This window comes from Cryptomeria japonica, chromosome 10, assembly GCF_030272615.1.
Source record: "Cryptomeria japonica chromosome 10, Sugi_1.0, whole genome shotgun sequence".
NCBI classification, from domain to species: Eukaryota; Viridiplantae; Streptophyta; class Pinopsida; order Cupressales; family Cupressaceae; genus Cryptomeria; species Cryptomeria japonica.
This window is the reverse complement of record NC_081414.1, coordinates 809189970-809204132: the sequence shown is the minus strand read 5'-3', so window position 1 is coordinate 809204132 and position 14163 is coordinate 809189970. Positions and strand designations below refer to the sequence as shown.

Genomic DNA, 14163 nt, shown 5'->3' with positions numbered 1-14163 from the left:
ATTTGATACCCTCTCTAGGCAATTTCTTTGGAGTGCTAATTTGCCAACTGCTAAATGGAGCCTTGTTAAGCGGGACACTGTGTGCAAGCCTAAGAATGAGGGTGGACTTGGTTTACATTTTGCTATTTTAAATGGGAAAGCTCTTGCTGCTAAGTTATATTGGCGCTGGTGCACTAGTCAGAATCAACTTTGGGCTCATATTCTCGTCCATAAGTATCTTCCAAATGTTAATGTGTTTGATGTTCCTCGCTTTCCTGTGGAGGGTCGTGGTTCTATGATCTGGAATAATTTGAAGCTAGGGGCTCAATTAGTTAAGAATGGGCTCTTTTGGATCTCTCATATGGGGTCTCAAGCTCTTTTTTGGTTGGATTCAGGGGATGGCCATCCTCCTGTCCTTTCTACTCATCCTCATCCTCAATCCCTTTCTGATATGTTTACTGCTGCTGGTTAGGATACTGTTGATTATTATAAGATTTCTCATAATGGTGGGCTGGTGGCTCGTTTTCATTGGAAAAATCCTTTTGAATGGCTGCTTGGAGGTTATGCGGAAGATAGAAAAGAACTGGCTCAAATTATTGAGTCTCGTGAGTGCACCACCTTGGTGGGGAATGATGTTTTGGCTTGGGAAAGTAATGATTTATCTGGAAATTTTTTTGTTTCTACTGGCTATGTTGAGTTGGTGTAGCAGACTTTTGGGGACATTCAGGTCCCTTGGTGGAAGCAAGTTTGGTATAAGTTCTCTTGGTAAAAGTGTAATTTTTTCATGTGGCTGGTAGTCGACAACCGATGCCTCACCTAGGATAATTTATATAAGCTTGGTTTTCAGGACCCCTCGATGTGTGTGTTGTGTTGTAATAGTGAAGAGAGTGTCTCTCATCTATTCTTTCAATGTTCCTATACTAGACACATTTGGAACTTTTGGTGGGAGTTGTGGAGCCAATCATGTTGGCATGTCTCTTCTTTGGCCAAGTTTTTTGCTTGTTGGAGGAAGGGCTCGGCCAAAACTTCTTTTCTTCAAGTTTCTTGGCCTCTTGGCCCTTCTTTTATTATTTGGCATTTATGGTTGGAGAGAAATCATCATATTTTTCAAGATGTGTTGTTGGGGACCCACCCCTTGTGGTGGAAAATTCTCTACTCTTTGGGAGAAACTATTTCTGCAAAATGTGATTTGTCTAAGGTTGTGGATCAAGGTGATGTTAGTTACTACAACTGGCTCCATCTTCCTCCTCCACAATGCTAATACATGATAAATAAATGTAAACACCCTCTTCGGATGATAAATCAGGTGGGGAGGTGGTGTCCTCCTCAACAAGGCATTCTAAAAATTAACATGGACGGGTCTTCTCGGGGAAACCCTAGTCCTGCTGGTATTGGCGGCATTGGTAGAGATAGCTTGGGGACCATTCATTTTTTGTTTTCTATTTGTAAAGGTTGTCACACTAATAATTTGATGGAGGCTCTCGCCATTTTATTTGTTGTGGAGCGTGCTTGTGATCTTGGCTGGAGTACACTCATTTGCGAATCAGATTCTCAGGTGGTCGTGAATTTGTTGACTCAACAACATTCTACAGATGTTAGCTGGCAGTTAAGTTTGGTTGTTAACCAGATTCTTCATTTGTGTGATTCTTTGGTTTTTGTTTCTTTCAAGCATATCCCTAGGGAGTGGAATGGTGTTGCCGATTGTCTCACCAAATGGACTTCTGAGCACATGCATAATTGGTATATCGTGGATAAGGGTCAATTACCCCTAGATTTGTCTCATTAGTTAGATCACTTATTGGATCTTGATAGGGTTGTTTGATGCCCTTGCTTTGTACTTCTTCTGCTTTGAATAAATTTTAACCCCTCCTTTATTTTAAAAGTTCAAAATTAAATAATTATTTTTATTAAAATTATGTCTAATTTATTATTTAGTTTACTTAATAAATTAGCAAATATCTAATTAAATTTCTTTATTTCACTATATTTTCTTTGAATAATGTTAAATTATTATAAAAATGTGAAGTTCGAAAGACTGCACGAAATCAAACAACCAAGAAACTTTAAGTTTTGATTAATAAGAAAAACAGGTTTTCATGACCTGAAACCTTTAACATAGGAGATTAAGATATATTATCATAGAGTATCTAGATCATAAAAAACAACTTACAAAACAACTGGCAATAAAGCCAATAAACAAAAAGGACAACCAAAGATAGAAACAACAAAACAACAAAAACCAGGAAAACACTGCACAGTTAAAGAGTCTTCAGGAGGTCCTCCGCCTTAATCACCAACTAGTCATAAGTGGCCGCGATAGCTTTGAGTTCCTCCGGGTCCTTATTAGGCTTCTTCTCCTTCTTTTTACCTCTGGTTCTTGTTCTGGGTCCTTGAACATCTCTAGTGCCTTCAGTGTCAGGGTCAATTTCCAGGGTGTCCTTCTCCTCATCCAATTTGCTGATGAGAGTTTTGGTATTGCTAGTAGAGACCTTCAGAATGTTTAAGCTTTGCTCTGCAATACTTTTGAGACATTCCTCAATTTTGTTGACTTTACTGACAGTTCCTGACATAGTTTGATCCATAGCATTAGTATTTTCTTTCCTCTCCAGCAGGTCTTTCTCGATTTGCTCGAATCCGAGGTTGAATGAGTCTCTTATATTTTCAGCTTTAGCAACAGTATTTGTCAAATCCGCCATATAATCTGCCATAGTCTTCCCTTCACTAGTGTTGATAGTTTCCAGAATCTAGATTCTGTGGCTGAGCTTCTTGGTGTCATCCACAGCTTTCTTGTAACTGGTGATTAACCATTCCATGGTGTCCATAAAACCTTTCATACCCTCAGGAGGAGGGTTTGAGGAGGGATCTATTTTATCGGAGTTGTCCTGTTCCTTATTTGGGGTGTCACCAAAAGTAGCTTTATCTTCAGCCCTATGAACTTCTCCAGTGGTCACCTCCTCCAAGATCTGGTCAACTTCCGAAATCTTTTTCTGCTTATGTTCCTCTAGCTCCTTCACATTCTCATCCTTTCTCTTTTGTTTGTTTCTAGTCTGAGTATGGACTTTAGTTTTCTTTTTCAGAGAACCATGGGATTTCGCCTTCTCTGAATCTTTAGAAACCTCCTTCGAAGAGGAGGAGCTTATCTGGAGAATTTTGCCTTTGGATTTCTTGCCCTTTGAGGAGGAAGGCTTGGTTTTCAAATGTTTCCTCTTCTTACCTACTTCAACTTCTAAGTCATCCATACTCTCCTCAGACTCGCTCGTTGGATCACTGTTAGAACCCTCATCCAAAGAAAAAATAGAGTCTGACCCATCCTCCTTAGAATCAGAAATAGAAGGCTACGGGCGGCCTATTTGGTTAGGCTTGAGGTGGTCATAAATAAGAACCATTAAGCCTTGATGCATGGTAGTGTCACCCATAGGATTTTATTTATAAAAGACAATAAGTTAAATATACAATAAGTCAGAGTCTTGGGGTTAAATATACAATAAGTCAGAGTCTTTGGAATCATGGACTAAGATGCACAAAAGACAAAAGGGCCAGTCAAGTTTTCAAGTTTGTATTTATTCCATTGGACATTTTTTATGCCTATGGATGCCACTAAAGAAACTTCAAGCCCCTAATAATATATTTTTTGCATTTATCTAAAATTATTGGTCTGTTTGTTTTTTTTTAATAAAAAGATTTTAAATTTATTAATGATATAAGAAAATTACAAAACAAAGATGGTTAGTGGTCCAATAAAGTGCAACCAATTATGTAGTCTTATCTTTCACAACTTATTACTTCAACATATGAGATAAATTCAAAGGCAATCTAGGGAATGTGAGAAGAAATAAAGAGAGTAAAAAGGCCTACTCAGACTTAGACTCTTCCTACTATGACTAAATACTATTTAATGGTACCCAGTGGCTGCCCATTCAACGTATTCACACACTTGTGAATCAGATTCATAAATGTGTTATTTTGGTTTTTTAATGAAAAAGTATTTTTGTTGTATAGATTTTTTAAAATTATTTCATCTAATAATTTGATTTTTTTTTCTATAATATTTGTATTGAAAAAAATAATTAATTTACATAAAATCAATGGTAAAACAATTAATAATATGCTTATTTTTTATAATTGATTGAATAAGTTTTTAACTATCAAATTAATTATCTATTTTTGGCCCACTAATTAGTTAAATAACATTTATTTACTTATTTATCTAAGTGAAGTAATGTCTTGAAGCATGAACATCATTGTTGAGAGAACAAATGCATTCAATACTATGAATTTGGGAGTGGAATGGAAGACAAGTGGAGAATTTTCTAATTTTTTTTTTTTTTCAATATAGTCATAGGTTTCTCTCATTCTAGTAGGTAGGGGCAAGGTATGTATGTCTTATTAGAAATATTTAGTTTGGATTGATTTAAGAGTTTGATTCCATTGTTACTACTAGTTTAAACAATACATTTATAAGAATTACTAATATAATTATTAATAAAGTTCAAAGAGCAGATTTTTTTTTTTAACAAAAGGGGTAAAAATTTATTAAACATAAATGATAATTACAAAGCAAGAATGGCCAATAGCCCTGCAGAGAATAATAAATTACCCATTCCTATCCTCCACAACTAATTGCTATAACATATGGGATAAATTGAAAGACAAATGTCCCATTTCTGCAATATTCCAACCCTACATTGGATCAGATGTCTATTTTACCAGGCAATCCTACTCAATCTTCAAATATGTTGAATACAACTAACAAAATTGAATTTCCATATAAAAATGTTAAAAAAAAAGAATTTATCTATTCACTATTCACAACAACAACTAATAGCAAGATAAAGATGATTGAAAAATTAAACTAACAGAGTTGAATTTCCATGTAAAAATGTTAAAAAAGAAAAGATTTATGTACTCACTGTTCACAGCAAGATAGAGATGATTGAAAAAAAACTATAATATTATTGATCAACTCTATTTAATTTTATATTTTGATAGGATAAAAAGATTACATAAAATGGCATCTCTTTATGCGTATTTGCAGGAGCCAAGAAAATCTTACAAATTGCTATGACCACAAATAATCATCTTCACAGATTGTTTTCTACTTTGTGGAATATTGTTGTTTTTGTGTATTTTCCTGCTAATTGTCCTCCTTGCTTGGATGAGTCTCCATGTAAGAAGTAGGGATAAAAGTAATACCTTTTATATTTTCCTTTTGTAAATGAGCAAAGCTGATGTCAGACCCATTTATTTCAAAATCTTTTGTGTCCCCATGTATTTCTTCCTTTGAACTGTCAGGATTGTGGTGAGGATGGTAAGAAGGAGAGGTAGCATCCTGATCAACATCATATTCATATTGTTCTAAACTTTGGGCAATTTCTATGTCGCCTGCACTTATGTACTTGTGAAGAAGATTGAGTGGAGAAGATCCTTCAGTTGGAGTGGTTCCCCTGCTTGATAGATCTTCATGCCTTTTCTGTCTAAGGTTCTTCTTAGCTCTCTGGTGCCACTTCTTCGAAGCTATAGCTATTCTTTCATCAAATATGGTTGTTTTCATGTTTGTCCCTAATTAAAATCACAAATATCACATTTCATTTTACGATGGTATTGAAGAGAGAAGAAATCAAATGTATTTTTATCTTTATACATACCTGTGTAACAAGAGCATAGAGAGGGAGAGTTACATAGCTACACAGTATTTGAACTGCAACCCTACTAATTAACAATGGATTTTGAGTCAAGAATATTGTGGCTCAAGCAGTAAGTATAATATTGGAAATTATATACATTTTGTTTTTTGTTTTTTAGATTTGATTGTGTATCACTTTTTTAACATCAATGTTTCATATTATATTCTATGATCCATTATTAATATCAAAGAAAGCTACAAGAGAGTTACAAGAGATGTTCATCAGAATGAAAGAGAGTTAGATTAAAGAAAGGTACATGAGATGTTCATGAACATCTCCTGTAACTTTCTCTAATCTAAATGATAGATCACAGAGTGTGATCCAAAATGTTGATGTTAAAAAAAGTGATACACAATCAAATCAGAAACAACAAAGATAATTGCATAGATTATAAAAATTTGATAATATTAAACAAACATTTTCTAAACAGTCAGAAGTTTTTTAAATATTACATGTGTTTCATCATTCATGATGATAGTGGGTCTTAATAGAATCCTAAAAATTTATGCTTCAATTTTTATTTTTAACATTTTCCTTAAAGGAATATACCCTTTTTAAAAGCAATTTAAATTGTCAAATGAACTTACCCCAAGCTTATTCTAACCACAATATCTTGCACCCCTTTATGGAAGCGGGATTTCAGACCATATTCATACTGCACCAGTCATAACATATGAATGTACATAGTTTGTTAAGATAGAGAAAATTCTAGGAAGCCAAGACTAACTAAAATAGGTATGAATATGCTTGGATGGAGATGTTTCTTCCTTACCCATGCCCAAAAGAAAAAAGCTATTTGGAAAGCGCTCTGCAAAATAAATATTGTATGATTATAATTTGTGATGCATGTAAAGATAAAACAAAAGAATGTTTTCATTGAAGAATCTCTAACCTGAAATAAGGTAAAATGAATGAGATAGAGAATGATCTGGGGTCGACCAAACCAAAATAGTTGATCATTGGGCTTCACCACTGGAGCTCCTTGCACAACAGGATTTCTATCTTGGATATCTAACGCCATTTTTGTTATTATAACTTGCAGCTTTGTACCCACTATTAGAAGAATCTGAAAAACAAAAATATTTTAAGCCTTTCTATTATATATTTCACATTATTCATTCTGTTATACATCATTTTAGTGTTTGTCTTTCGTAAACAAGATTAAGATTCATAAAGAAAGATTCATTTTGTTTTGTCTATTATTTTAATCTAAGAGAATTCATAAATTTACCAAACCATTCAATATAATCATTCTACTCTCAAGTTTTGTTATAATGTGTCTATAATGCAGTGTTCTCCTTAACACTAGCACCCTTGACACCTTAACATTAGCACCCTTCTGTTACATGTGCTACTATTTCACACAAATGTGAGCCTAAATTTATGATCAAACAGTCAATTAGAAATCCCAACGCATTTTATTAATTTTTTTTAATGACTAACTCGTCTAAAGTACTCTTATAAAATTACATTTAGTTTCTCATACACTCTACTATAAAATTATTTTAGGTATGCTTGCACTTCAAATATGTTAGCTCTCAATGGCATACTTATACAATCCTTTTATCTACTCATCCAATACTATTTTTCTACAAGACCTCACCCATTACCAAAAACTTCACATCAGCACAACTTGACTTTTTATCACATGTCTTCCTTCCACTGCACTATGCACACCACTACCACACTAATAAGCATTTGAGAATTCCACTTGAACCATTATCAAGTCTATACACTAGTGTTTCCACACCAAGTTATTGTCATATATGAATGTGAAATTGGGTATGTAGGGCCTTTTACAGGTGGCCTTTTAACCATACAACCTGATTTCATTTCCTACATATTTAGATTTTACAAGAACCATGGAGAAGTAAGAATAATGACAAGTAATTCCTAAAAGTTATAGGATCATGCAAGCATATGACATGAATGTTTACAAAAGGTCACTAGCACCTAGTTAAACTCTAGTGCCCATAGAAGGTCAATATTCCCTAGCTAGACATTAGCGTCTAGAAAGAGAATCACCAATGCCCCTATCAAATCCTAGCACCCACAAAAGACAAGAGGAGTCAGCCATATTTTCATGCTTGTATTTATTGCATTTGAAATTTTTCATGACTAAAGAAACTTCAAGCACTATTTTCTTTATAATTGATTAAATAAATTTTTATCTATCAAATTAATTATCTAATTTTCATTTATTTATTAATTGAATAATATTTATTTATTTATCTAAATGAAGATGAGTGTTGTGTTCACTTACAATCAATGGAATAAAAGACAACCAAAAGAAGGTGAACCATCCTGCACAGTTAAATTCAATGTCTATTAGCATGTTAAATAATTAGAAGTAAACACACACAAATGAATAGAAGGATGATTAGATTTACCATGTTTGTTGAGAAGTAAAAATAAGATGGCATAAAACCATAGATGCGAACTGCACACAATAACATAAATTGTTCAAGCAATAAGTTCTAAATTAGGGAGAAAGAAGATCTAAACCATGTTGTCACTATTGTTGAACTATAGTTATGAACTATTGTTGAACTATAGTTATGAAACATACCTAATAGATACAACAATGCTAAAGTCATTGTCTAAAGATCTCTTTATATATCTTTGAAAATCAAATTTACTGTGTGGAGCAAAGTGAGCCTGCAAAATAAAACGTATGCATAATTATAGTCTCTTGGTAACTATACAATATAAAACTTCAAACGCCTGGCCTCATCAGAAATCTTACAAGTATAAAGCCATGGCGCAATGTTAAGTAATCCACTTTGGGTACAGATCTCACAAATTGTCTAAAAAAGCACACCTGCAAATCCAAGAGTTAAGACTTTAGTATATAAAAATTGCAGTGAGATTAAATTTAAAATAAAGAAAAAATATTTTAATTGTTGAGTTTACTTACAATCCAGGTAAGAATTGGTGTTGTCGACCAAAAGCTCAAATGCCTCCTACCAAAAGTAGTTCCACGACTAATTCTGAACCTTGAAGGCTCTACAACACAACAATTGCACATCTAATTACTTTCCAAGTAGAAGGATGATCTATAACAAGTCAATTTTTTTTGGCATTTTAGAACAAACTAATTTTCTTCATGAGAGAAAAAAACTAAAATAGACTCACCATTTGAAACTTCATAATCCAACGTTTTAGTCTCTTCCTCCCATGATTTCCATTTCTTCACCTGCGCATATCACCTTCTAATCAATCCTCTATACTTTACATCTTCTATAATTTTCTTTTACATAAAACAATAATGACAAGAAAGTTTAACCATTCATATTTTTGTTGTGGATAGTTTCTGGTATCAGATCGCAGAAATAAATTTACAGAAACTATACACAACAAACATGATGAACTGTGGAAATCATATGTCCACAACTCACACCTTTCCCCATCCTAATGTGCAGTTGATGGAGTCCATCTCGTGATATCAGAGGAACCTTCCCCTGCATCAAAATAACACAGGAAAAAAAACACTTAAATCCATTTCCATTACAAATTCTATGAATACTAAGCATAAATACTTACTTTTTTTGCACAATGACCAGTCACTGGCTCCTCTGTGGCCAAGTTACGCCTTAATGATGTTTCAGAAGCTTCTAAGAATAGAAGCTTACGATGCTGCCCAGGTATTAAAAACTTTCCAATCTGGTCAAAAACAGTCTCTGCTAAAACCTTCTCCTTTGAGCAGGGAAGAAATGAATCTCCTAAGCCCTTTGATATACAAATCTCTGAAATTGGTCTCTGCCCAACAGTAAGCAGAAGGGAGATAAATCCCAACAGCATCAATTCTGCATATACAAACCAGAAGAATCAAGCTCAAGTTTTTTTCAAAGAAATGAGATTGATTATGACGTCAGCAAAATTTTCACCTTCTTTGATCTTATCTAATGCTTTGCCCAGGGATTTCTTTTTGCGTTTCTTGAGCCACTGCATTCCAAACACACAGAAAAAACTTCCAAATTCAATCCAAACATGCAACAGAATTGCATGCAACATATGCAAAAACTTCCAAATTCAATCCAAACATGCAACAGGTTTAAAATATAATTGCAGGTAAATAAAAGAAAGAATATATTTCAGTGTTTCTTAAGTCACTGCATTCTATGATCTGTCATTTTTCTCTTACAGTTACATATTTCTTATCTTCAGATAGATCATGAAACAAAATTTTACAAACAAAATTTTATACAGCAAAAGCCAGAAACAAAATAATAATAATAATCTAATCTAAAGAATACCTTGGAAAGGAAATGAATAGCTTGTTCAATCAGTATTGAAATAAGTACAAAGCCCAAGCAAACAATTGCCACAGCCCAGGTGGGTGTTTGTTCTAAGGAACGAGAATCTGCGTTGCCCCCACCTGTCATGAGGAAATAATTATTTCAATTTTCGTTTGATTCAGTATAACAATTATGTGCTTTTATTGTATGTTTTTAAGTAATATATAATGCTCTTTCACAAGTTATTTTGTGATCCATATAATCCAGTTCTAGAGTTAAAGTTAACTTTGGTTAAGAAAATTATTTTGGTAGTGAGACAAAGTTATTTTGTGTTCCATATAATCCAGTTTTAGAGTCAGAGTCAGAGTCAATTTTCTTGATCCAGTAGGCTATCTAGAATCTTCGAAGTTTGACGAGTCATGGGGTTTGAATAGTTTGATGAGGCACAAAGAGAAAAGAGGCTTCGGCCATATTTTCACGCTCGTGCAAGGAAATTAAAGTGGACAATCCAGCTTGTATTTTTTTGCATTTGACATTTCAATGCCTATAAATATCAGGTTTGCAAAGCACTTTTTAATACCTTTGATCCATTTATCTAGAATCATGGATATTCAATTTTTATATTAATGTGTTATTAGTTGATAGGTTATATTTGGTGTGGGGTTTTGATCAGAAATTTGTTTTACATCATTAAATTTGTTTCTTACGCGATAAATCTTGTTGGAAAACAAGTTCGGAAATAGAATGTAAATGAAATCAAATCTTTGAGTTAATATTTCTTTTTTTCTAGTGGGCGATCAAATCAAATTTCAACTTGCATCAATGTTTCCATTTAAAATGCTACAAGAATATTCTCTCCATCTCGAGAATTCAACATTTCTATATTTTCTTTCACTTGTTACAAATAGATTGAAGGAATCGCTATAAGGATATTTATTTTGCTTCATTTGGACTTTGGTAGGGTTGTATAATATTTTTCATGCAAACTCTCCCGATTTTTAATTAGGGAGTTAAACTAATTAACTCACTAGCCTTCACTTGCACATTTCTAGCTTTAATCAAGCCTCTTCAAATTGTGCATAATCTCCAAATTTGTATATACGAACAGTCTTTATACATAAGGCCTGGCCCCTTTGTACATGTATCAAAGGACTTTGACATGCCTTCTTTATTAAAAATTTGTGTAACCCCTTTATCATTTGTATTCCTTCGAAAGCTTGTTGATATATTTTATTCAAACATGTAATGCCCCACCAAGAAACCCTGAAGGGATTAAGCTAAAACACAAGAATAGAGTGCAAATAATTTTTTTTTAAAAATTAAACACAACACGATGATAAAATGAGCTATCAAAGTTCAGATTACACAACAAAAACTTAATAACACCTAAAGAGTTTCCCAACGTGATTACTTAATTCAACATTAAACTCAACTCATGCTAATTAATCCAATTAAGCCGATTAACTTAGTGACAAGATAATACTTTAAACAAGGATAAATTTCTTTCGGTAAGATAAAAGTATAGATAACATGATAAGGTTCATCCATTGAGGTTAAAAGTATAGATGACATGATTAAGGTTCATCCAATAAAATTTAACCATAAATTACGTTCAAACTTTCATTATATCTTAAGTCATGCATCTAATTTCATAACGTACTTAAATTTCATCATAAACTAATGAATACTTTTCATGCATACTTAATCTCATTATCCATAACTGAATATATTCCATTATTCTAATCTACATTCTTTCATGATCCAATTACTACATTAAATAAGATGGCTATATACATGCATTTAGGATTACCTTCCTCTAATCCACATTATACAATCTAACTTAATGCCATCCATACATGCTAAATTAAAAAAGAAACATAAACATCACATAACACCGAAATGATATTGGAGTTCACCCCTAGAGGGCTACATCTACGAGTCTGCTCAACTGCAAGACCCCTCTGATAATTAAATAATAGAGAAGAATACATAAGGTCACATCATTTACAATCCTACCATCAAGGAAAACATAACCAAAAATACATACGACCACATCGGTCAAATAAATACATGAATGATCCCTAAATAAGAAAGGATCCAACTGAACATAATAAGAAGCAATTACAAAAGATCAACTGGAGCATCCATGAAACTAAGTCTTCTCACCCCATCATAAGAATCCCATGGTCTAACATGGATATCAGGTTCTCACAAGGGCATAGACATCAGGATGACTTCACAACAGTGCTCCTATCAAGACAACACAACAACACACTAGCGAACATAGGGGAGAAGTGTCATCACATAACCTAGTATGGTTACCATGGCAAGTCTTCATAGGTTTCGACCCCATCCACTGGGTTACCCTAGCCAACCTATTCCAAACCTTCAGCCCATCCAAGCCCCATGTGGACCCACACATCCTTTCGTGAAGACAAGGATGATGGTTTGCCATTTCAGACCTTCTCACTATATGTCGAGTCTGTACTAGCACTCATCCCATACATGAGGCACAATTAACTTACTAAGTGATTCATTAACTAACTCTCTAATATGCTATTAGGCTATCACTTATTAGACACACTTCCGATGGGTTACCCAACAACCACTTTGGGCACGATCCCCAATCAAAAGCCACTTTCCCAAATGACACTAAACTATACTCAAACAAATTCCTAAACCAAGGAATACACAAGGTCAAGCAAACAGAGTTCAATACGGTAAGGATACCCACTTGGTCAAAGAAGACTTCATACGAGGTGCATTGACTAATGGTACTCTAACTAGAGACCTAACCAACTATGGACAACAACATATCAACATTCAACACCCGCATAAAGGGCATGACCAGATACAACACCATCACAAGACAACAGTCAAAACTCGAGATCAAGGACACAAGCAGGTACCCAAATCAATCATACGACAGTGTCCAATAAAACAAAATCAAAGAATTACCATTTCTTAAGCAAATGTGAATACAAAAAATTAAACATGCATAGGCATAGATTGCAAAAAGACAATCTTCTTTCCTATTGTTTACACACAACAATCAATTCAGTTTTCTAAAGGATCTAAGTTTTCAAAATACAATAACAGAAAAATCAGCATTACAAGATAAATTCAATACCACAATTGCAATAGTACAATTTTGCCTATTTCCCAATACAGAAAAATATGAATTAAACAATTTATTTTACTAAATGAAAATATCATTTACTTACCAATTTTCCAAACGATACATTACTTAATTTCCAATAGTATAATTTAAATTTTCAAAATACCCAATGATATAATATTCCATTTTCTAATTACTCAAATACTATATTATTTCATTTCTGACATTTCCAGATAGCCTATTATCATTTAATTTCTCAATTAATATATTCTTAAATAATATACTATTTAAAATTTACCAAATAATAAATATATTTTATTTTAAAAAATTTCCAAATAAAATTTATCATTTTATCCTTTTCCCAAATAAGGTACTTCCTGAACCATATTAAAAAAAATACAAAACAATATATATATATATATATATATATATATATATATATATATATATATATATATATATATATATATATATATATATATATATACATATATATATATATATATATATATATATATATATTAAAATGTTTAATATATTTTAAAAATTTATAACAAAATAAAATAAATAAAATAAAATAAAATAAACTTTAATATAATTTAAAGTTCCCCTCCCTTGGGAAACCCACGGGCCCCACCACGTGTAAACCACGTGGTTTCCTTTCCTTTGGGAAGGGGACTGTGGGGAGCTGTTAGCATTTTCACAAAGGGAGATTGTTGGCATTTCTGCAAGGATATTGAGAAGGTTGTTGGATATTATTGATATAACTGTGAAAGGATGATTACTGTCCTAATAATATTATTTTGTCATTGATGTCAAGAAATTGATTTTCTGATTCAGTATGATGCTGCCATATCTCGAGAAGTATGTTTTGATGAGTATTAAGAGGTTGGTAAGTGACACAGAAAGAATGTGATAATGAAGGGGAATAATAAGTTATTCAATGGGCAACTATTACCAAGTTAGACAATGATGAGATCATGTTGTTTTGATTGTTTTGATATCCTACATATGTTGTTGATTATAAGTTTAATACTGTACTATGTCACCGAGAAAAGAACCTAGTCGGTAAACCCTAAGGTACCTAGTTGGTAAACCCTAAGGTTATCGATATTGGTTAAAGAAGGCAGAATGTATACCGAGT

The 14163-nt window shown here is 33.1% G+C and overlaps 2 protein-coding genes across 2 annotated transcripts; one reads left to right on the top strand and one right to left on the bottom strand.

Annotated features, from left to right (window-relative positions):
- The first annotated feature begins 1330 nt into the window (after positions 1-1330).
- Positions 1331-1765, top strand: LOC131859298 (uncharacterized). The gene has a single exon (XM_059212890.1). The coding sequence runs from the start codon at positions 1331-1333 to the stop codon at positions 1763-1765; it is 435 nt and encodes a 144-aa protein (XP_059068873.1).
- Positions 1766-5113: 3348 nt separating this feature from the next.
- On the bottom strand, positions 5114-10048 carry LOC131859297 (MLO-like protein 2). The gene is made up of 15 exons (XM_059212889.1): positions 9920-10048; positions 9551-9608; positions 9207-9469; positions 9026-9124; positions 8799-8859; positions 8581-8669; positions 8410-8484; positions 8233-8321; positions 8054-8103; positions 7927-7967; positions 6556-6729; positions 6442-6471; positions 6251-6318; positions 5621-5685; positions 5114-5538 (listed from the first exon to the last, which is right to left on the bottom strand). Exons 1-15 carry the CDS (start codon positions 10046-10048, stop codon positions 5114-5116), a joined length of 1716 nt encoding a protein of 571 aa, XP_059068872.1.
- Positions 10049-14163: the final 4115 nt, after the last annotated feature.